The sequence below is a fragment of the Neopelma chrysocephalum genome, unplaced genomic scaffold (assembly GCF_003984885.1).
Source record: "Neopelma chrysocephalum unplaced genomic scaffold, ASM398488v2 Primary Assembly neopelma1_97390, whole genome shotgun sequence".
NCBI classification, from domain to species: Eukaryota; Metazoa; Chordata; class Aves; order Passeriformes; family Pipridae; genus Neopelma; species Neopelma chrysocephalum.
The window spans coordinates 5,415,673-5,439,575 of NW_020926031.1; the positions used below are offsets into that span (position 1 = coordinate 5,415,673).

General features: G+C 46.3%; 1 protein-coding gene across 2 annotated transcripts; it reads left to right on the forward strand.

Moving 5' to 3' along the window:
• The first annotated feature begins 2,787 nt into the window (after positions 1 to 2,787).
• Positions 2,788 to 21,219, forward strand: CXCL12 (C-X-C motif chemokine ligand 12). Of its 2 annotated transcripts, XM_027672251.1 has the most exons (5): positions 2,788 to 2,901; positions 7,954 to 8,071; positions 11,642 to 11,728; positions 15,204 to 15,301; positions 17,109 to 21,219. In XM_027672251.1, exons 1-5 carry the CDS (start codon positions 2,841 to 2,843, stop codon positions 17,138 to 17,140), a joined length of 396 nt encoding a protein of 131 aa, XP_027528052.1. In that variant the 5' UTR covers positions 2,788 to 2,840; the 3' UTR covers positions 17,141 to 21,219. The 2 variants fall into 2 exon arrangements, with proteins under 2 accessions (XP_027528052.1, XP_027528053.1); XM_027672252.1 differs by lacking the exon at positions 15,204 to 15,301.
• Positions 21,220 to 23,903: the final 2,684 nt, after the last annotated feature.

A 23,903-nucleotide genomic window follows, 5' to 3' on the forward strand; every position in this document is an offset into this window, starting at 1 on the left:
GTAGTTTGGGGTGAGGGGTAAACCATGAGACTCCCACTGAGGGGGGAGGGTTTCTTTGTTTTGTTTTGTTACTTTGTTGCTGGTTAAATCTTACGAATCAGAATTGTTGTACTGCAAGCAGCAATTTGTGCTTGACGGGAATTAAAAAACAAAATCGCCGTTCATGAAAATCACTCGGAGTTCATTCAGATTAGCTCGGTTATTGTATGGAGATTTCTTCTTCACCCCGAGAGCAGGATGGCACCGGTGAAGCCGCGAAGGCAGCCCCGGTGCAGAGCTGTGGGTCGGTGCGGGCTCCCCGCCCTCGCTGTCCCCGCAGCCCCTCTCTGTGCTCCGCTCCGCGGGCTCGGCTGCGCTCTGACCCAAACAATTCCCCTCCGCTTGAGGGTACCGGCGGGGCACGTCCTGTGCTGCTCCGGGAAAATCGCCCTGGCAAAATGACCCCGAAGCCTGCTTTGGTGTCTTGATTTCTGCGTGGTGGAGAACACACCTGCGGGTGCGTGCGGGTGTGTGCACGCGTGAGGAGGAAGGACGCGGAGCACGAAATACCAGCGGTTCTCCCGGCAGCCGTCCATGCGGGGCGGTCCAGCACGGCGAGGTGGCCTCTCTGCCCGTGCCAAGTCCAGGGGACTTTACCCAACACCTGGACCCCCCACCTCCCAGCCCCGCCAGGCTCCCCCCTCCCAGGCCGGCTGGGAGGAGTCGGAAAGGCTGTGGAGGGATGGTGCCGAGTGAGGCAATCCCGGTACTCCTGTCTCCTTCTCCTTGGGAGACTTGGTCTCCCATGCAGAGGTGACGGTGGCAGAGGGGAAGGACAGCCGAGGTGCAGGGGGACGGAGGCATCCTCCTGCCCTAAGGAGGAGGGTGTGGACCCTGTTTGATGCTGGAGCACTCAGCTCTCCAGAGGTGTAGGGAGAGCCCTTTTATCTGCGTGCTGCGACTCCTCAAATCAGCTCTGAAGGTCTGTCCAGACATTTCCTAGGATCCAAACAGTTTTCACCTTCAGTTGCAACACGTCTGCATGTCTGGGGATGCTGAGGGGGAGGCTGCTACTCAGATTTGACTCTGATCTCGTTCCACATTCATCCAATCTAATTAGATCCTTGGGCTGTTTTTCTCTGTGGCAATAGCAACAGCAGACAGGCGATTACTTTTAAGTGTTATTACTCTAAATAATTGAGTCTCTAAGTGTAGTGAGGACATAATAGTGTATCTACTAAGTGCCGTGTGGATGTCCCCATGTGCCAGTGGTAGCACTGGTGGGACAGCAGCACTTCTAGTAGTGTTTGCAATTACGATTAGCTTCTCCTGTCCCTGCAGAGTGTCACAGCTGTCACGGCAGCAGGAGCCAGACTCACAGCGCTGGTTACAAGCATTGGCCCTTTCAGTGCATCAGGTTCCTGCACTACTGTGCTAGTGCACGTAAAAGAAAGGGGCGGAGGTGGGAACGAGATCAATCTAAACAAAATCAGCACTCCTTGGTAGGCAGAGACTAAGAAATACAACTAACTAGGTTTAGGGAGCTGGATGCGTATGTGTCAGGGAGGGATCCTGTTCATCACCCAGTGTCACTGCAAGCATTTCCCCCAGCCTCTGGAAATAATCTCAGTAAAACAACCACAGGTTAGCACAGGTACAGTATCTGGGCTCTTGTTTCCAACCTCACGGGCTATGGTTAGGAGAGTTTGCAGTTAACCAGGATATAAAACAACTCTGCTGCTGTCTTTGGTGGCATTGTGAACTTGTGCTTTAAACAGTTCCACACCAGGATTAACTGTACCCATTTGCCTCTGCACTGTCCCAGCCGAAGGTGCCTGTTTTAAAAGCAGACGAGGAGCCCAAGTTCAATCAAAGCCTCGATGTTTATTTAAAGTATTTAATAGCAACAAACAGGGCCCCGTGGGCTTGGGCCGCAGACAGCAAGGACATGCTTGAGTCAAGTACACTTGACAATGCTGTAATAGCTGAGGGCAAGTGACACCCCTGGGCTTCCGGGCTCTTCAGGGCTACCAGGGCTTTCAGCCGAGGTGCCAGGGAGCCCAGTGCCATCTGCAATACAAAGGAGGTGGAATGCTGGCAGCAAATGTACAGCTGGGTTCAGTTAATACGGGGAAGAGGTGGTGTTTGGGGCCAAACACGTGCAGGCAAAAACTGAAAGCCTGTCTCTCTCTTTTTGACCCCCAAATGCCCACATAAACTTCTGTGAGGATGCTTCGTATGAGGCGCTGGATCCTATGCCCAGGCCGCCAGTGTAAATCTAGATTCGCGCCCACCAGAGTGAAGAGGAAGCTTTCTCCTCTCCCTGGTGTGAACGCTTAAGGGACGCGTCACCCCCCGCTTCCCCGGCTCGAGCAGCTCTGGTTCAAGAACAGCGGGACCAGGGTGCCCAAAAAGGGCCGGGGCTGGCATAGTTTGGTGAGGAAACTTTCTCCTCCCGGCTAGGGCTGGTTGGGGTGACGGTGATCCCGTCCCCCCGCCGCAGCCCCGAGCCGCCGGGCGGGCGGGACCCCCGGGGAGCGCTCTGCCACTGCAGTCCCACGGGGGGCTCGGGGCGCAGGGCTGCGGGGGCAAAGCGCTGTGTCGGGGGAGGGGGGCTGCCGGAGCGGAGCAAGGAGCCCTCGCTTTTTTGGTTCCTTTCCAAGCATTTTTTAGCGGAGGAAGGATGTAATAACATGCCACGGGCAATAAATCATAGGCTAGCTACTCCCCCTGGCTCCCCTCCCCCCGCCCGGCGGTCCCGGCCCCTCTATAGCGGGAGGGGCGGAGGGGCCGCCAGCAGAGCGCCGCGACCGCCGGGACGAGCAGACCAGTGCCTGCCCGCGTCCGACAGCCGCTCCAGCATGGACCTCCGCGCCCTGGCGCTGCTCGCCTTCGCCCTGGCCGTCATCTCCCTCTCGGAGGGTAAGTGAGCTGCGGGGCCGCGCCGCTCTCCCGCCTGCTTGCCACTGGCATCACTCCTGCCGGCAGGCCGGCCAGGAACGATGGTCCCGCGGAAATCCCCGCTCTTCCCCACACTCCTCGCAGCCGGCCCGCTGTCCCGGCTCGGGCTCCGGCCGCGGCTCAGATGTGCGCGTCTGGAGAGCCCGAGCGATGGCTGTGGTGAGCTGGAAGCAGGCAGGCTCCCATCCCTCCCTGGCTTTTTTCAAAAAGCTGGCCAAAGCGGTCCTCTCTGCCAAACTCGCCCCAGATTGAAATCGTCTGGGGTAAGACTTTCAGCAGCGCTCAGTCTGCAGGGAGGTGGTTTGGCTGCAAAATATGCATATCGACTTTCCCTTTAGAAAAACCCAACCCTTAAAGTTACAAGAAATTAGAAACAGGCGGTTGTTCAATTCCTTTTCTGTCCTCTGTCGTGATCTATCTTCCCTCAATCAGTGCAGAGCTGAGCCAAAGCGGTCACTCGGCAGGAATTTACCGCACCCCCGGCGCGGGTGCACGGGGAGGTTTCGGGGGGTGCAGGGATCTTCAGTGACCAGAGGTCTGGGGGATCGCGGGCTGGCGGCCGGCACTGCTTTTGGTCTCGAAGGCAGCGGTCCCCGCAGTCATCCTTCCCGCACCGCAGCGCCGTCTCACAGCCCGATCGCCCCACGCCAGTCCCCGCGGTCCCGCGTATCTACCCCGAAGCCCGGCCACAGCGGCAGCTTCCCGGCTTGCTTGCCAGCTGCATTCCGTGGGAATCGCCGGGTTCGGACAGCCCCGGAGACCGCGACAACCCGCGCTTCTTGCCCCGCATCCCGCGGGGAGCCCTGTACCCTGGGGCTCCGGGGGAGCGGGGAGCGGGGCAGCCGCACTCCCCACGCGTGGAGGGGCGAGGGTCCTGCCCGCAACTTCTGGGCATCTCCCGGACGCTCTTCCTGCGTCTGGCTTCTCGCCTGGCAGAGATTTGCCACCCCTTGTCAGTTCATCGAAACCTCGCTGGTTGGGTAATAGGCGCTTTTTCAAACCTTCGCTCCCGTCCTATTCTCCCATTCTGTCGACCGAAACTTGGGTGTTCCCGACCCAGGGCGGTCGAGGATGCCCTCCGGTGCCCTCTTTGTTTAGCCTGAGAGAGTTAATTGCTCCCGAATATTTCCCCAATGCCTTTCCACAGTACTGTCCCCGCAACAGCCCCGTCCCGGTGGAACACGGAGGGCACTGTCCAGCGAGCCGGCCCGGCCCAGGTGGGCTCCGGCCCGCGCCGCCTTCGCCGGGATCCACCACCCTGGGGCTGCGGACTGGGAGGCGAGTGGCAGGCAGCGAAGGCAGACCCGGGGGACCACGAGTGGCAGTGCCAGCCCCGGCGAGTGCAGGTCTAGAGGCATGGGAGTAGGGGACCGGGGGCTCAGGAGCTCTCCCTCTCCTCCTTCCCTCTGGCAGCGCTTGGCTCAGGGTTGGGGGACCCACAGTGCTGCCCGGCTGCACCTCGGTTCGCTCCTAGCGCGGCTGCACTCTCTTGCTGACAGCGAGCGACAGCGGGTGTCTTTACAGGGGGTAAGCGTGTGGGGACATGGCTACCTGAGTAAGGAAACGGCTTAACAGAGCTGGAAAGAAACTAGCGTAAGGACAGTGACCCCCACCGTCCTGCAGCGAGAAGAGAGTTAAGTTTTTTTGCCTATTTCTTTGCCTGTCGTGTAGTGCTCTCAACCCTGATCCAGATGAGGTCTTTCAGGGCTTCCTTGTACTGGAAGGCAGGTGAGCTCTGAATTCTTCCTAGTCACCTGGGAAAGTTCTATCTGTCTATCCCAGCTTTGCTTTTCAGGGAAATGAAGCTGTTCTAGACTTAAAAAGTTACCATCCATCTCCTGATAATGACAAATGCATCCTAAACTGAAGTAAAATGATGCTTCCATCAAATGTTTTGTCTGTTCATGTCCAGCCTGCTTGCCTGGATATAGCTTCCCTCTCTATTCAACCATCCACAGCTTCCTAGCCCACACAGCAGGTTACTGATAGTAACTTTGCAGGAGAACTGGCAACTCACTTCTTCCCTTACTGTCCAGTTTCATTGTGGGTGAACAGAAGCAGATCCCTATGGGGTGAAATAGGTATGATCCAACATTGACAAGTCGCGACTCTGTGAGAGGGTTTTGTGTGTGCTTTCTAGAAACCATTTGCCAGTAAAGGTGGGTGTTCAGAGCCAGCAAAACTCAACTTTGGGTTAGAAAACAATAAAACTATTTATTATTTTTAAAAAGCCCAAACCCAAAACCCTTTCAAACTCTTCTAGTCGAGGTCAAAAGAGGTCCTTTTTTTCTTTTCATCTAAGTAAAATTAGGCTGAAGGAATAACACTGAGATGTCTGACTAGCACCTGGCTCTTCTGTAACTTTAGACTATATTCTACCATTTTACCTAAATGTGGCAGACAGATAAAGGTCTCAAAAGCTTTATGTACCATCAGTTGCACGAAAACCGATGTTTTCATCTAACAGAACAATTAAAAGACTATATTAATTTGTCGCACTGTGAAAATGGCTTCAGCTTGTGCTCAGTGTTTGTTAGACATCAGAGAACTCCCAGAGCATTAACACTTGCAGTACACGTGTAGAATAATTAATCAGCTTAACCAGCTCTAATGTGCATGGAACAATATGTTTCAAATTTTGAAATGAAATAAGGAATGTGTTTGTCAGTCTCAAAGACCAGAAATGTCTCCTTCCTAAATTATGGCCCCCAAATGGCCCCTTCCCCCTCCTACTTTAGGAAGATAGGGGTTCATGTCTTGGGAGATGCCACATGCACTAGTTTTCCCTGTTTTTCAGCCTTGAGAGCACAGCGAACCAAGGGGCAGTGGCAGGAGATACTATTTCCCTTTTAGTGGTACAGAGAGCTGACCTGGTCGGTGCCTGTGCTGACGCTCCCTGGTGCTCAGTGCCTGTTGCTGATCATCACCAAGCGAAGGGATTCTTGTGCTGGGGGGGATTTGTCACTGAACACTGAATGCTAGGACTTCTCCTCTTCCTTGCTGTGCTGGATGCCTTTTCTTGGGCAAGAAACAACTTTAGGACTTACAGACATGTTAGTCATGGTTAAACTTTCTCTGCTCCTGATTTCAAGTGGTATGGGATTGAAAATCCTACCTCGAGTCTCAGAGAGGACAGGATTACATTATCAAATCATAGATCTGAACAGTTCATCTCTTGCATGTTGTTTAGGTTAAAGCTTGCTTAAACCTGGTTGGTAGAAGCTTGCAGAGACAAATGTCACTGCAGCTGTGCTGAGTGGTGTTGTATGACTGTATTGTTTCAGCCTCCCTTTCCAATACAAGCTCACAGATGTGTAGCTATCAGGCACAGATTTGCAGTGGAAAATCCTAGTGTCTTCCTCACTCCCTTTCACATTAGCACTAGCCAGTCTAAGGCATGTTCTCAAGGTTCACTCTGTAGCCCTCCTTCCTCTTCCCCCTGCAAATGGGAGCTTCTCCTCCCTTACATTAACTCCTAGATGGGATCACTGATAGAAAAGTCCTTCAATTTTCTTAACCCAGATTCTGGTGTGAATCTAGAGGAGCTCTATTCCCACTGATTATTTCTCTCATGTGGGATCTGATTCTGGTTTGTCACTTGGTAGAGGCACTTGGAAAAAAAGGGTTTCCCTCCTGAGGACAGGAAAATTTCACCCTGTTGTCTGTGGTTATGTGTGCTAGAGACAGGCATCGATAAATGTGAGATATATGTAGATCAGTTACCCTTTGAAAGCTGTCTCTTTTCTCACCTTCCTAGACAGCTGTTTAGAGATTCCAAGCCTTTCTCTGCTGTTTAGCTCCCCATCTGCCTTTAAGGGAACTGGATTTGGATGCTGCAAGTAATCCTGTGTGGCTAAACAAACAGGGCCCCAGATTGCCATGTGGTATCTCAAACCCTGTCAGATATAGATCTCACCATCTACAGCATGAGCCAGACCTCCAGGGTTAGGTATATGAATTTAATTCCTCCCAGAGACTGAAAACTGCTCCACTGGGAAATTGTTTAAAATCTTAGGCGTCTCCTCCTAGACTTCCAGGCAAGACTTCTGTGTTTGTATTTTATTGTGCTTGGAGCTTTGAAACTTACACTCAGAGTGAGGACCTTACTCATGTGCACTTAGTTGCAATCAAGTTCTCCCATGGACAAATCGGGTAGCAGAGGCTGTAGTGGGCTCCAGGCTGGTTTTCTCATGTGTATGCATGCATATACATGATTTTTAGCCTAGGGTGTTAAACCTAATTCTCTCCCTAATGATGCCAGTGACAGAACTCTCCTCCAGTCTGGTGGCTCCTGAATAGTGTATTTAAGGCGCCCTGCCTGATAACTGTCTCCTCGATTGCCGTTGCTTAGCCACAGGCTGGAAATTCAAAAGACTCAAAATCTCTTCTGTAAAACCGCTTGGATCTCACATCTCTGAGCTGCACCTTCTTGTGCGGGTACCTCTGTTGGGAGTCAGAGCTGGCAGCAGTGGGGAAAGGTCAGCTGGGCCCTGGGAACGCCTGCAAAACTGGGTTTTTTCTGTAGCCAGTAAGTCCCCTGTGAAAAGCCTGCACCTGAGCCGAGCCGTTTTGATCTGAACTCTTTGGAATTCATCGCTTTCTTCTGGCTACCTTCTAATTTGGCCTCGGGTCAAAATCGTTTGAGTAGAACAACACTGAGGACAAGTGCCCCCTCTTTTGGCCTTTATCTTGTCTAATTACCAGGAGCATCCCTGCACAATGGAGCGGCTCCTTATTCTAATCTCTTCTACTTTACTTATCTTCATTTTCTTTCCCGCTTCTTTTGTCTTTCAAAGTCCCACGCACCGTTATTGAAAGGCTGGACACTGGGCTAAAGGGATTGTGCTCTGAGCTGTGAGCAAATGCTCTCCCAAAGTTACAGCTTTTCTACTGCTGTTTTTTCACCTGCATATTTGGAGGGAGTTCCTTTCTGTCGGCCCTGATCTGTGTATCTGTGCTGCTGAGCGGGAGCAAGAGGGAGTAACGTGTGCTTTCCCTCCCTTTGTCTCATAGAGAAACCCGTCAGCCTGACTTACCGATGTCCCTGTCGATTCTACGAGAGCAACGTGGCAAGAGCCAACATTAAGCACCTCAAAATCCTCTCCACACCTAACTGCTCACTTCAGATTGTGTAAGTCTTTTTTCATCTGGGTGCAAATCTCGGGTGTCAAAAAGAAGAGTCACAGAGCTGGTGCCTGCTCTGGTAGTTGCGTTGCAGTCTGTCTCATCCCATGATTCTGAATTCATCTCTTCACCCCATATGTCAGATACAGCTGGACTCTGCTTTACTCCACATAAAGGAGCCCAGCTGGATGTTTCTCAGCTGTGTTCTACCTCTGTGATCTCCCTGTGACTATGTGATCCCCTGTCCTGTTCCCCTGGGGTATGTGAGCAGCAATGTCAGACAGGCTGTCCATTGCCTTCAATGTGGAGCTTCACACCTTGGGCTAAAGACTTTACAGTGGGGTCTGAGTCTTCTAGTGTTTCACTTCACCATAGCGTGGAGCTAAACAAGCAGAAGGAATTCCTGTATTTCATGTATCCTCCACAGGAGGTACAGACTCTAAAAATGTGATGGCCTGATCTAGGAACACTTAACAGACAGTGACTGTCTCAGTAAATTCCAGCTGGACAGAAATTATGGCTTCCCAATGGAAAATAACCTCTTCATTTTTGCTGAAAAAGAAACCCTGGTTTTCAGGAAAAATAGGAGGTTTTCTGTTTGTTTTTGTAGATTCGTGTGTGTGTGTGTGTGTGTGTGTGTGTGTGTGTGTGTTTTAGGAAAGGTTTTTTGGTTCATGGGTGACCCCCTTCCTCCCCTCCCAAAATTCAAAATCTTCAGAAGAAAAGAAATAACATTCATCTTTTCATTGCATGAGAGCCTTACTACTATCAACTTCTCTTGACCTCTGTAAGAGGGTGTCAGTGACTAGATTTGGTGTCTGTGCAGTCCCATTACTAGTTCGGTCTTTGACCCACGTGTCGAGCCCTTCCTCTTGCCACTCGAATGCCGTAAAAATCCATTTTTGTCATCCAAAACATTTATTCACTCAGAAAACTGGTGTGGTTTGCATGAGATTTCTCAGGAATGTGTATGAATGTGTATCCATTCATGAACTAGTTTTTATTTATGATTTTTTTTCTCTTTTAAACCACTCTGGGTATATCATACACATTTTATCATGTGTGCTTCTGCCTTAGGATTTGGTGGAGGACAGTGAGAAAAATGTAAACCTCAGCTGAGAAATAATTTCCTTTCACAAAAATGGCAAAACCAGCTGTGACTAACTCCAATCTCTACCTATAAGCAATTTTGGAGGCAAGCATCCAAAATGCAAGAGTGCATGGATTTGTGCTCTGGGACTGTCAGTGGATGTCATAAGGGTCCCAGTGCTAAGGCTTTGTAGAGGATTTTGAATTTTTTGGAGTAATTTCAAGAAAATTACAGCATTTAAGAGAGGATAGAGTATATATTTATCTCTTAATTAATGTAGGATTATAGTCAATAGAGATAGATAAGAGCACGAAATGCAGAAACAGAAACATCTCGTGTTCTTGTCCATTCCTGCCCAAAATGTGTTTGTCTGTGGTACACAGAACACATGAACCTGTAGTTTACCATCTTTTTGTTACTTTAAAAAGTAAGGTACTTAAAAACCTCCCTCCCAATACTCTTGAAACATCATGAGTTTGAACTAGGCCTTTATCAAAACAGGAGGTGACATATAATCAAAACTAACATATGAATTTCTCATCTGGATGGTTTTAAGCATTATACAGTGAAGGTGTAAATAAATAAAAAGCTACTGTTTTCAGGAATAGAGAATCTAAGTGATATATTTTGTAGTTTGGTTTTGATTGTTTTGTTTTCTTTTTGGTTTTAGGTTTTTTGTTTGTTTGTTTTTGGGGTTTTGTGGTTTTTTTGTTTTGTTTTATGTGTGGGAGTTTTTTTGTTTGTTTGGGGTTTTTTTTTGTGTGTTTTTTTTGTGATTTTTTTGTGTGTTTTTGTTGTTGTTGTTGTGTTGTTTGTTTGTTTGTTTGTTTTGTTTTGTTTTTTGCACAAGTACATTTTCCTTTTTGGTTGAGGGGAATTGTACCTGAAAAAAAGTCTTAAGAGCAGGGTTTTGTCTTTCATTCTATTGGAAGTCATCTCTCCAAATCCAGGGAACTCCTCTGTCAATGTGTACTTCTACAAAGCCCACACTAAATTCCTTGCTTTTCAGTGCAGGGAAATAAGCATTTTTAGCATGCAATTAATTGCATTAAGTAGACACCTAAACCAGTCCAAGTTAAACACTCTATACAGTTGCCTACATCTCTTCTGTGACTGCACAGGGAGCAGGGGCTGACAGGCTCAGAAATAAATGTCTAAAGAAGTCAGTGTCTTAATATTAGGTGAGGGGTAATATTAGGTGAGAGGAATTGTGTTGTATGTGACTGGTTACGTGTGCTTTTGATTCTGTGTCCTGTGAGGCCAAGAATTCCCAGGCATTGCTAACATCAGCAAATCCATTCTTACACTCTGTTGGTATCACTTCACTGGAAATGCTCCAGCTTGGCACTGCTGTAAGGGAAATATGAATTAAGCCCATTCATCTCTTTATTGGCGCAGGGATTGCAAGACGGATCTTCGATGTGTTTATGTTACAACTGCGTTGTTGCATAACTTCAGACCAAGGAGCCTTTTTGACCTGTTATTTCTTATGCCATAGTTTTATATTCTGCAGATTTCATTTTATAAAGTGAGGAACATTTTGGCTCCCATCCAGAAAAATGTTTAAACAAGAACTGAACTTATTCGTATGGGCATTTCCATAAAATTGCTGTTCTTTGCACTTTTCCATGGCAGGCAGGCTGTTTAAAGGGGAAATTTTTGAGCAGCTGAGGCAGAGGCAGGGTGCTGCAGGGAAGGCAGGAGACAACAGCACTCAAGAGGCCCTGAGATCCCTGGAGGGCGAGACCTGCTGGTGAAAAGCTATTTGTCCTGCTTCTGAATGAAAGGTGCAGATAAGCACAAATTCAAGGCAGAATTCAAATTAGCTGAACAGTCTGGTGTGGGTAGTGCAGCTTGGACATCCAGGAGAACCCCCTCAGGAAGTTTCTGCCTTTGTTTCCAGTGCTGAGTGAATACATGAAGAGAAACCTGCCTCTGGCACTACCTTACAGTTGTCTTCCTGATTGCAACCTGTTAGTTCAGTCTTAGTGTAATACAAAAAGCTAACAGGTGACCAGACCCTTTCTTTCAGAAAACCCAAGAGGTATGGTTTCATACCTTTTTAATTTTGAGGTCTGTCCTCAAAAACCTGTGAAACTTCAGTTTTGGGTTTGAGTCAGAAAGCTGTTCTTAATCAATTCCTTGCAAAAATTACCTAAATTTACCATCTCAGTATTTCCAAATGAAATTTTTCCTGTTGTTGGCACTGAACAGCCCAGGTATGAACTGGAAATCTTAAATTCAAATTCCGTGTTTGTCCCACTCTTGCATGATTCCTGGTAGAGACCACAAGAGCCAGCATCAAAGGAGACAGATGGTACCAGTGCTTCCAAACCAGTGATATTTATAAAAGGTATCTTGAGGATGGGTTAACCGAGAGCAGCACTGGCACCCAAGGAAAATAAGGCACCCAGAGGTGGGTGGTGGGTGTGGGCTGAGGAGTGTTGCACATCACTCTCACTCACTCTGACTTTTCTTCTTTGGCAGTGCAAGGCTCAAGAGCAACAGCAAGCAAGTATGCATTGATCCCAAGTTAAAGTGGATCCAGGAATATCTGGAGAAGGCTTTAAACAAGTAAGGCAAGACACAAATGGACTTAACAGCTAACATCCTGAGTTATTAAAGGGTAGAACATTAAGGGCTGGCTTTTACCATGTGGACAAAGTACTTGTGGAATCAGATATTACTTTGAAGAAGGGTTTGGAATTGACCTAATTTGTATTAAAACAACAACTTCTAGTATATCCTAGATGTTAAAGTAAGAATTTTGCCAGGGTTTGAGGCAAAATCTATGCCAATGAATATGTTCTGGGGTCCCAAACTCATCCTCTTTTTAAAAAAAAGCCGTTCTCCCAAGGAAAATTCTTCCTTTATGCCCCCTTCTCCCCAAGCCAAACTACAATTACTTCAGAATCTATATCGTTCCAGTGTCTTTGGAACCCCTTCTCCATGTTATACCAGGACTCTGGTTGCACAGGCAGCTGAGGCCTAGGGCACTAAAAATTGTTTCTCTGCTGGCCAGTGTGGAGTGCTGATAATGTCGGCCGAGGTGAGGTGGGCTGACGCGAATAAGGCCAGAGGCAAACCAGCCAAACTTGGCAAATTCAGACTCTTTAAATCTGTTTTTATTACCCTTGAAAGTGGTTGATCATGTCTACTTTGAGGTGGACTCAGTCGATATCCGTTCAATTTTACATCAAAAAAGAAAGAGCAGCACAGAGCAAATTTCCGTGTTGAGCTGCAAGGGAGGGCTCCAGCCTTCCAGGTTTAGAAGATGAGACAGGTAATGGTACAAAGCATTTCCTTGCTCTTGATCTAGCAGGGCTGCTGTTGATCCAGCAGCAACATTTTGGCCAGCAAGCCTACCTGTGCACTCAGTATCCCTCTCACCCTTGCCCACCACATTCCCACCCCTCAGTAACTGCACTGTAACCCTGCTAAACCTTGTCCCCCCTGCATCTGTGGGGTGAAGGCAGGGCTGGAATCCAGTAGTTTGCAAAAGCAATGCATTATTGGGGAAGGTATGGCCCCAGGGCAGATGTGAGGCACAGGTAGCTGAATGCCCTCCACTGTTTGCTTTGTAAATGCATCTGCCAAACAAGGGGTAGAGTAATAAAAAACCAAAATTCTTTGTCACCCTCCCCCCTCCCCACCCTGTGTTCTTACAATAAGAAAAACACTACCAGAAGTAGAGAGATCCCTCCATGTATCCCTTTAATCACCGCACTGGGGCCAAGAGTGAGGAGGAAGAAGGAAAGAAGCCAGCTAACTGTGATTCCAGCCCTGACAGCTCTTCCCATCTCATCCAATGCTCAGTGCCTTCTTTGCTGCCAGCACTCAGCCCTTTTGTCCTTTGGACAAATTCTCTGTAGAAGTAATCCAGGTTAATGTTGCCAGGATGGCTTTGAGTTTAGATACAACTGAACCTAAGATTAGGATGTGGCTCATGCTGACTATCCTAGAGACTTGAGCTACTCTGTTTTACAAGTTGGGAAAGTCCTCAAGCTCCTGCTTGAGCTTCTGTTTGCTGTCATCCCCAACCTGAAACTTAGGAGGCACTTTAGAAATGTGTAGGGTTGGGCAAATGTGATTATGTGCCTGTCTGACTTAGGGGAACAACTCAGCTGGAACACGTTCTGCTCTCACTTCCACTAGCGAAGTTGTGGGGCCAGCTCTACTGAAACCAATGAGTCTGCCTGATCTCCAGCCAGATTCTGGGTTTTGTTTACCTAATGCTAATACAAAAGCAATTCTGCTAATTTGGTGTATTTCATCCTGGTTTACACTTAGTAACAAAAGAGAATTTGGTCCCAGCTCTATGAAATGACAGAAAACATATATCTCCATCACCTAATCCTGTAATCATTGCATTGTTTTCATTTTCCAACTAATAATGCTAGCACCAGTGGCATTTTCATGCTCCACAGACAGTCAGGGCTCTGTCTGTAGCATTTTCACAAGGCATGTTTTCGATATATTTTAGTGCACAGCTTTGACTTCTTCTGAAATGTACTTTGGAATATATTTATAGCGCATCAAATAATTCATATATTTGAATTGGAGCCATATGAATGTTGGTAGTTTAAAACACCGATATCCCTCCAAACTACTAACAGCTTGTAAAATGAATTTATATAGATCTATAAATGTTAATGTAGCTATCAGTTTCAATCAGCCATATATTATATTTTTTCACTTGTACTGAAATTGTATTAAATGTGACATTACCCTATATGCACTAGCAATAAAATGGCTAATTGTTTCATGTTATGAAAACCCAATTGTACATGGGAATTTATTTTTCTGGAATAAAATCAATACGTTTTGTAGAAAGGGCTCTTGTAATTGTTTAAGTAGAATCCAAACTGTGAAGACATCTTAATCTATACCATCACTTCAATATGAGAATATCTTCAGTGTTATAATCTGAAGCTAAGGGCAAGGAAAAATTCCTAGAATAGTAGTCCAATAAAGTTAATTGTGAAACCAGAGATGGTTTTTAGTAGGGAATTATTTTGCTCACTAATTCTGCATAGGCTTTATTATTGCTTTATATTCATCACATCTCCATGTAATATACACACTCATGAGACATCAGTAAAATACATTCAGGCTGTCAAAAATTCAAATTCCTTAACTGGCTTTAAAAATCATTGAACAGCTGCTGTGGCAAACATCATTCAACATTCATCCATTTTATAGACAAGGGGCAAATCAGTCCTTTCTTGAAATAGCTAACAAATCCTCTATCATTTCCAGGCAATCCTAGTCATCATTTACAGTACATCGACTCCCTTTCCCTTCTCCCTTTGTAAAAGGATGATGCAAAATCAGGTCCTTACAGAGTTAACAGAGCCCAAAGTAAACAGAGACCATCTTGTCCACTGTCATGTTAATATAGTCCCACTGCAGAACTTCCCTCAGTCCAAGATGCTGGAATCCATTAAACTCAGCCGCTACTGCAGGCACAGAGAAGAGGGCTGGTGGATTTGGAGAAGATAATAAAGTCACATGGGAAAAACCTTTGCTGGGAGAAACGAATGGAAACTCTCAGTGCTGCTGCCTTCCTACATTGTATTGGTCAACCCCAGTGTGGCAGCTCTTCCTAATTTCTGACCTCATTTGTAAATAAGGGCTGAAGTCCAAGATGCCAGAACAACAACCTCCCAGAACTCCACCAAGTGTGTGTGGGGTGAAGGCCCCACATGGAGGGGGACAATGTAGGTGACTGTCTTTATAGCCTTGTTTTAAGGCACTGAATGCCCAAAAATCCCCTTAGAGTAGCCATTGGTTCTTGCTGATGCATTTGGGGAGACTTCGGCATTTTGGGTAAAAGGGTTGTTCTGGCCTTAGAGTTTTCAAATGTCCTGCCACCAGGGCACTTTCATTTGCCGAGCATTCCTCTGAAGCAGAGGGTATATGAAAGGGGATATTATCATCATTTGTACCCCATCAGCAAGATACGAAAGGACCATAGGATAAATGTGAATAAGGCCTTTGTATATGGATAATTTATGGCAGTCTTTTTTGTATTTTTCTTTTAATTTAGACCACGTCATCGCACTCATAAAAAAAAGCAACAGAAGAAACGGGGCCCCCTCTGCCCTTCCCGTGCAACATCACTAAAGTCTCCAGGGAGAAAGAATGGTAGGAAGCATTAGTTTCTGAGCTGGGATACTTCAGGTTCAAATCCCTGCTCTTCCATTGACCATCATATGGGACCTTGGGCAAATATATTAGCTTATCCAGACATCCATTTCCCCTTATATTTGTTGAGAATAACATCTCTACCCCTCCTGCAAAGGAATATTATATAGATAAAACTCTGAAAAACAAGGGGAAATTTTAGCCACAACAGATGTGGGAAAATTTTCCCATTTTATGGTGGGAAAATGGACACACAAAGAGACCAAAATAACACTGAAAAGTCGAAGTCAAAAACAGGATAAAGGTTTGGGAGCTCTGTTTCTTTTAGGTCCAGTATCAAACTGACAGAGTTTAAATATAAATAATAGCTGTGAATTTGCCACTGGTGTTTTTTAATGACAAAAGCAGCACCACGTGGTGACTACATGATTTGGTGCATGGGTTGATGCCTTTTCTATGGGAGATGCTAGGCAAGTCCCAGAGAATGGTATTATATATACCAGTGCTCTGGATGTCCCAGTCATTTTTATTATCTCACCAAGGTGGTTTGTCCTGCCTTTATGCACCAAAAGGAGTAGGGTTACTGCTGTGGGATATTGGAAAAGATATCTTCAGAGAGAAAAATTTTTCTCATGGCTTACTCATCCTTTTTGTACCTGGATGAGTTTTCTGAGACTACTTTTACTAGGAGTAGCCATAACTGTCTCTGGCTGTGGTCACACAGACTTAGTCGTCCAGCAGACATTGAAAGGGATGTTTGACAAGACACACTGGGACATCAGAGTTTTTGAATACCTGGTGTTTACCCTCCAACACTTGTAACTCAACCTTAGTGACCTCATCTAGATTGCAAAAGGTTGATCAGCCTGGAGCAGGAGTAGGGGTCACTTCACACAAAACCTGGAGGCCACCAATACAAACTGGCTCCTTGTTCTGAGTGCACAAGACACTTGTACAACTTGCCTAACCCACATGCTCCCGGGTACCATGCTCACACTGAGACTGGGAGACTCAATGTGTGTGCATCCCACCCTGAGCTCCCGACCTCAGGAACTCAGGCCTCACACATTTACTGTGCAGCACGTGGCTACCTGCCCTCCCTGTCACCCCACCTTCACTGGGCAGCTGTCACCACAAGCTCTACTGTGCTCCCCAGATGTTTACAGAGGAGGGGTCCCAGAGCAGGGAGGCCATGGGGATGGCTCCTGGATGGGCAGCACACTGTGTGCCTCTGCTGTCCAGCCACCTCATGGTGGAAGCCAAACACCAACAAGAGCAGAGCACAGGCTGCCTTCTATGTTCTTCCATCCTCACAGAGACCTGGCACTCTCTGGAGCTGCAACCTGTGATCTCCATCAGTTGTGGGCTAGGGGCAGGTAGAGGAGGCATTCCCAGTGCCACTTGCTCCACTACTGGGGCTGCTCACAAATGATTAATCTCTCCTTTCCCTGCTGGTTTTTTTTGCTGAGTTTCTTTGCCCACTGATAATTCTCTGCTCTGGCTTTCAAGTCCAGAATAAGCTTTCTAGCCAGCCTTCCTCCTATGTTAGTTCTGAACACCTTACTAACTGTTATGAGCACAACTTGCCCAAAATAACACCCATTGCTGGGTTTGCCCTGTTGAGTCCCAGTAGCTCTTTGTGGAGAACTTCTCCCAAAATGTTCAGCAAATACTAGTTGGAGGGACTACAAAAGAAATGCCTTTGGGTTAGTCCAAACACAGATTTGCTGTTTGACTAGGCCTGATATCAAAGCTCTTGCAACTGAAATAAACCTTAATAGTGTTTCACTCTGTTCTTCATCAACAGGAGGTTCAAGATGTAAGAGGCAAGCATTGTAAGCCGTCTACAGGATTTCTTACTGTAGGACCCAGAGAGCAGATAACCAGTATTAGGGAACGAATACATTTTACTGTTATCATGCAGCACAAAAGCAACGCTTCACGCATTTCCAAAGGGGTTTTTTTTCTTGTTTGGGTTTTTTCCCCCCTTGCACAAATTGACTTGCTTTCACAGTGCTATTTTTATATAGTTAAGATGTAACTATTTGAAAAAAAATATGTTTTTTACAGGTTGGTTTATTACCTAGCACTGGGGGCAGATACCAATTTAAACTAACCCTATGTTATATAATATTTTATTACCTTTGTTGTGTAGAGGTCCTGCTTTATTTAACTTTCTTTTGGTTCATGCAAGTCTCCTGGAGTTTTAAACCGAGAAGGACATGAACTGTACAGTGCAATGATGTTGTGTGTAAGTAGTGGAGGAACTCCTTGCCTCCAGAAGTCACAGAGGCCAAGAACATAGGAAGGCTAAAAAGCATCAGATAAAAGTAGACAGCATTACCCTGGGTGGCATTTGGGGTGAGGGATTAAACTCAGGGCTACAGGGCTAAAAGCCTTCTCTGAAGATCAGAAACTTTGGTCACAGCTATGAGCAGCTGAGCCAATACACGTTTGGTATTGCAAGGTGCTAGTACTTGGTTTGTAGTAGTTGTGTGTGTTAGGAGCCACAACAGCAATCTGATGTCATCTGGCATTTCCTATGTTCCTGTGTTTCTGATGACAAATTTAGCAAAAAAAGAAGGAATGGGTTATTAAAGCTCTAACCACACGACCACGTTGCAAGTCACCGGAGAAGTCAGATATGCTGCCATGCACCAGGTATCTCTTCCCACCCATCCACAGGAGGTGACTTCAGCTTGCCTGGCTGGCTTTGCACTGAAGTAGGCTGAGATGCATTCACCCTTCACCAATGATGCTGTAGGTCTGCTACTGAACAGTCACACCTCCCTAAGGGCAGTCACATCTTTGATTGCTCTGGAGATACGCGAAGACGATATCTGGACATATCTTTGGAAAAAAGAGATGCCTGGGGCAAGAGAGGGTCTGTCCAGTTTTTGGAAGGAGTGGTATTTCTTGGGTGTGGAAATGAAGGCCAACACTCACTGTTCACTGGCAGTCATGGCCTTGTTTGCTGGTGAACAGGATAGCCTCTGGAATTTCCTTTGCGAAGTACAGCTGGGGACAGGCACCACTCCTTACACCAATCCCCTCTCTAAGCCAGAAGTTTCTTTTTCCTGATTTCTACCTGTATGCACAATATCTGTTATACAGTGTATGGAAAGACACCTGCAGCACTGATAATGAAGTTATGGTGTGCACTGGGGTCTGGGGGGAAGCACATCAGTGCAGCACAATGCTTGTGTTCGTATGTATCTGTGTCTGTATTGTAAACAAAAAATGTTGTAAGATTGTCTTTTTTTGTGAGCTGGTTGCTTCAAAAGGAATCTTCCCTCTTCCCTGCGACCACAAAGGAGTGTTTCACTAAGCACTCCTTTTTTGTGGTAGGCATCTTTAACGCCAAAGTGGCACTTTGGCTAGCCAGGGACTACCTTATTTCCATGTGGATTCAGGTAAAAATCTTGTAAGTATTTTCCTCTCTGCAAAACAGGGCTATTGCAGAGAGTCCTTCAGCTGGGACCACATCACCTCATTTGCTTTAAAGCAGAAACCAACTGCTGTGCCTAAAATGTTTGCGTGTGTGAATTTGACATTCCTTCTCTTGTCATCATACCAACCTGGTGCTTAAGTATTTTTTGTCTCTGTTTTGAAAGGTCTGGTACCACTGTATTTGAAGAGAATTGGAGTGTTGATTTAGTATGAGTAGGATCAGATCCTCTCTTTAAAGGCTAAAGACAGAAAGAAATTTTATGAGAAAACCAGAGTTTTTAGTATCCTCCCTGGAACTATACTTTATATCGTAGGGTCCATCTCCTGTCCCACATACGCACCTGCAATTGCTAGTGGTTTGTGAGAGGCAGACTTGTGAGTGTCACGGCCAAGAATGATTGCAGGGAAAGTGTGCAAGAATCTTGGTTTTGACCCAGACGCAGAACTTCTCCTTCTCACCCAGGAAGGTGCATTCTTCACACATAATTCCTATCAAAGGACAGCTTGAGGTCTGATTCATTCCCATTGGAGTAAATGGAGAATTAAATAATTCTCTGATTTTGATTCAGCAGCATATCTTGCTAACAATAATAGGGACCATGATCTTTTTTTTTCTGGGGGAAACATTGGGTTTCTGATGAGAAGATGAGTGGGTAGATGTGACTGTACAGCTTTGCCAGCGCTCTGCTGCAGTCCTTGCTAACAGGGAGTGCATCTGGGGTCAGCACTGTCAGGGAAAGGTCTCTGGGAACATGCCAACCCCACATTACAGCCTGGGCAAACAGACTGCTTTGACAGGAGCATTGACATGGGCAGTGCTGAAGCAGCCCAGCCAAACCCCAGGGTCCCAGCTCTGGACAGTGTAGCCAGGTAGAGGAGATACACCAGGAAAGGGGGTCACCTGTCAACCTTCGCTTCTGGGTGCAAACCAGTGAGTGCTGCAGGGGTAGACTGTGCTAAATGAAGGGCATTAGCTCCTGGGAGAAGTGCATGAGTAGCAGCAGGAAGGAAAGGCACTCCATGCATGGCTGGGAAACATTTACAGCCAGATGATGTTTGTCTGGGTGCCTTGTGGGCCATCTGCCCCTGACATTTCTTGAGACTCACACAGTGACCTGGGCCCTGACACCTCTGTACTGGTGACACTTCACTGCTTATGTAGCTGAGACCACTCAGGTCGTGGGGCTGGCTCTCAGGGGCCAGCACCATGTCCCTCTCTCACCTGGGCAAGGTTGAGCACAGCGTGAATGCAGACGTGGCACAGACCTGGCCAGAGACTTAAATGAGAATCTGCTAAAAGCTTTCTCTTGCTTTAGACCAAAATTCAACCTTGACTGGGAAGCTTTGCTCTGTGCCTGACATTATTTGCATGATGCACTGGGAAGAACAGCCGTGCCCTTCACACTGGAGAAATCAGTTACTGGGCTGCCCCAGTGCACCACATGTCATTCCTTCCCTACACCATGACTGGAGCAGGCTGAGAAGCAGCACTAGCAGAATCTCGCTTGGGGAGAGAACTTGGTTTTCCTTTCTGCCTTTAACTGTTGACCAAAGACAGAATCAGGGAAAGGAAGCGTGAGGAGATGGGCGTGAGATAGGGACCACATGTGAAGAGGAGGGAAAAGAGATGGCACTGAACTGTGCTAAAAAAGCAGCTTCCATAAATGTGAAATCATCATGTGGGTATTTTCAACGTGCAGCTGTCAAATCCCAAGGTTGGATTATTTTTTAAGACTAGATGGTATTTATTGCTGTGTAAATTTTTATTTATACTAGCTTTATACTTGTATGTATGAATATGTTATCTGAATTCTGCCTGAGGAAGGATGAAGGGTGACTTTCTGATGTGTTTTTAACTAAGGTATTTTAGAAATGGTGACTGTTTATTTTGCAATGAAGGCTATATTTGAAGTTAAATATACACTTTCTGTTGAAAATGCAGTTCCTATAGAATTCTTTGTGGCCATTTTCCATTTGTTAGCCTCTCAAGGGTCCTTCTTTTCTCTGGCAAATAGTTTTGAGTGATGTGATCTATAGTAGCCAGGATTTTTTGTGAACTCGTCACCTAAAATCTGATTTTTTTTCTTTACCAATATCCCACCAAGACAAGCCTTGTCTGAAAAGATGAAACCCTGGTGGCCACAGAGAAAAAAACATGTATCATTGTGAAAGGGCTGCATGAACCTCCCATCTTCCACTCCGTAACAACTCAGTTTTGTCAGAATTGTCACAGTGTGGTAAATACTGTACTTTATATTTTTATTAAGTAAAAAGAAATATCTTCCCAAATAATGTGAAAAGGGTTTTGTATTTGTGTTTCTGTAAGGCAGCTTTTATGGAGGAGCTATATTATGCTTTTGAAATTACTCCTTTCATAGAAAATTTGGAAAATAAACACTTTTATATTGTTGTAATTTCTCCCATAAATGTGTATGCACTTAAAATTTTCATAATAAAAATGTCTATCCAAATTAAATTTTTACTCCTAATTTTTTTCCTCGCATACAAACAGCTACAAGTTCCACTTGGAAAAAACATTCAGAGGTAGTTTAAGTGTCCAGTTTCAAGGATGCTTCCATATAGCCCCAATGGTTCAGACTCTGCAGGGAACTTGAAGCAAAGGGCCCATGAGTCTTGCAGGGAGAAGCAGCCTAGCAGATTGAAATGGGCCATTTTCAAAGGGAAACATTACCATTTGCTCCCTAAACAGAAATCCAAAATTGATTTTACTCCTTTTCCCCAAACTTGTCCCTGCAGCATTTTGACTTCAGTGGAACTGAGAACTGTGAGCTAGTTCTGCTCCAGCAACAGGGATGTCATCATCATCTGTGCTGAGGAAGGGATAAAGGTTTCTCTGAAAAGCCTGAAAGGTGTCAGGGGATGCATTTGATGAAAGAGCAGATGTGAGAAACGCTGTCCTTGGGGCTGCTTTTCCCAGGGCACAGCAGGGGCGGTATTCAGTTGGGAGGTGAAGAATAGTTTTGGAGGCTTGTAGAACTGACCTGAGAACGTGGAGGTATAATCCTAACTTGGATAATGTTGTAGGAAATTTACTGTGTTTTTAAAACTGTGAGTTGAAAACTGTCTTGTCACTGCCTTTCTCCATCTCTGAGTTCTCATGGCAAGGGGAAATGTGTTTCCTGAGGTCACACTGGTCCCTCCACACTGACCTCCTCCAACATGCCCGTCCTCCTCCATCCATCCACAGCAACAACACAAGTGAATCGCAGCAGTATGTACAGTTCTGGCTGGAGCAAAGTTTAGGGATCGTTTAACATAACAGAGAAACAGTGCTTGAGCCTTACCAAGCTTCTTGCTCAATAAATATTTCTTGGCCAAATTGACGCAAGGCAAAAGACGTGCAAAAAAAAGGAAAAAGGAAACTCATTTGACTGATGATCCCATTGCAAATCCAGCAATGATTTACTAAGAGACTATGAAAATCTCAGCAGGTAATTCTGAGTGCAGATGGTGAGTGAGAGATTCCCAGGGCACTGGGAAATGCATTGGGAGTAATTAGCTACAAAATTACACATTAAGCACAAACCCCATGTTCTGTGGAGCACTTTGCCATGCCTTTCATCAGGTCTTTTCTCTTGAATGTGAAAGTTTTGGTTCTTACTTCCTCAGCAAAGCATCACATCAGTGTATTCATAAACTGCCTAGGAATTGGAGGTGAAGCCACCTTATTAGCACATCTGGCTCTCTTCATAGGCAGCCTTCCAATATTAGCAAGCTGAAGGAAATCAGCTGCATTCATGGCCTCAGCCATCCTGACATTGATTATGGGCTGGATTTATTAGGTCCTGGCATGGTATAGGTCAGAAGACAACATGGTAAATGCCTCTGCTTTGTAGGACCAGCTGGGATGTTACCACTGAGAATGTTACCTCGGATGCTACATGATAAGGGTCACTCTTAGCTTCTAGTGAGCATTTGCCTGTTTTAAAAAGCTACTTGCTCTCAAGTCATCCCAAGAGTCCTTCAGACAAAACAAATATGCAGCTTCGAGACTAGCAAAGGCAAAATTAAAAAAACAAAACCAAAAAACCCAAGGTCTAGAAGCTGAAGCCAGATAAACTCAAACTGAAAACAGATTTTTAAGTGTGGAACTGATTAGCCTTTGGAACACATTCCCCTAGAGAGGGGGGAAGGAAAGCCCTAATCCTTCCTATGCCTTCAGATCAGGGCTGAATGCCATTGTGTTGTTAGCCATACACAGCTCGCTGGGCTCTCAGGGGACACGGGGTGAAGTTCTCTTGCCTCTGTTACCAATAGTGTCAGACAAGATGAGCTAAGGATCTCTCTGGCCTCAGAAATATATATGCAGAAAACCTCAGTTCCAAAGGAGCATTCCTCACCTGGTCTGTGATTAATAACACCCACATATCATCAGCCATCCCAGCTCCATTTGGACCAAGGCTGAGGAGGACTCCTGCTGTTACACAGGAGACAGATTTGAGGTGAAAGAATTCTATTTCTGGTCACAAAGGTTGCCCTCCAGCTGCAGGGGCAGACGCATGGCAGTAAGAGAAGTCTGCAGCCCTTTCCCAGGTCCATGGACCATCCAACTCTGGGAGGGGAGGTCCGCTAACATGGTTCCCCCCCGGATCACACTGCTCACACTGATGATCTTGTGGGAACTCCTGGAGTTTCTTCCTTTGTCCCTTTTGCCTCTTACCCTTATTTCTCGTTTGTTCTCTCCCCTGGCTCTTTGGGGGACTTTCTCTTTCTTCTCAAACCTAGTTGTCCCATCCTAAGGGACAAATCTTCGTGATTTAAAGCCATTCTCTACCAGTCATCAGCACCTTTCTCCTGCTTCCTCATCCTTGGTTCTCTCAGGCTAAGGCCAGTCATCCATTTCCAGTCTCTGAAAGGGTTGGAAGGACATTTCCCTTCTGTCCTTTGCAGTCACTGTATCAGAGCAGGATCCAGGGTCCTCTTGGAGAGAAGCTGCATGACTGCTTGTCTTTTATGCTTTTGGGCTCATTCCCATCTGTGAAGTCTGGTCTATCTTCCCTTGCCTGCATCAGCAACACCTTTTGACACATCAGCCCGTCCTCAGCTCACATGGCTCCCAGCTCCTCCTACAGCCAGCCATTCCTCACAGTAGCTGCTGAGGAAAAACAGCAACCTCTTATTGCTGCCTTCC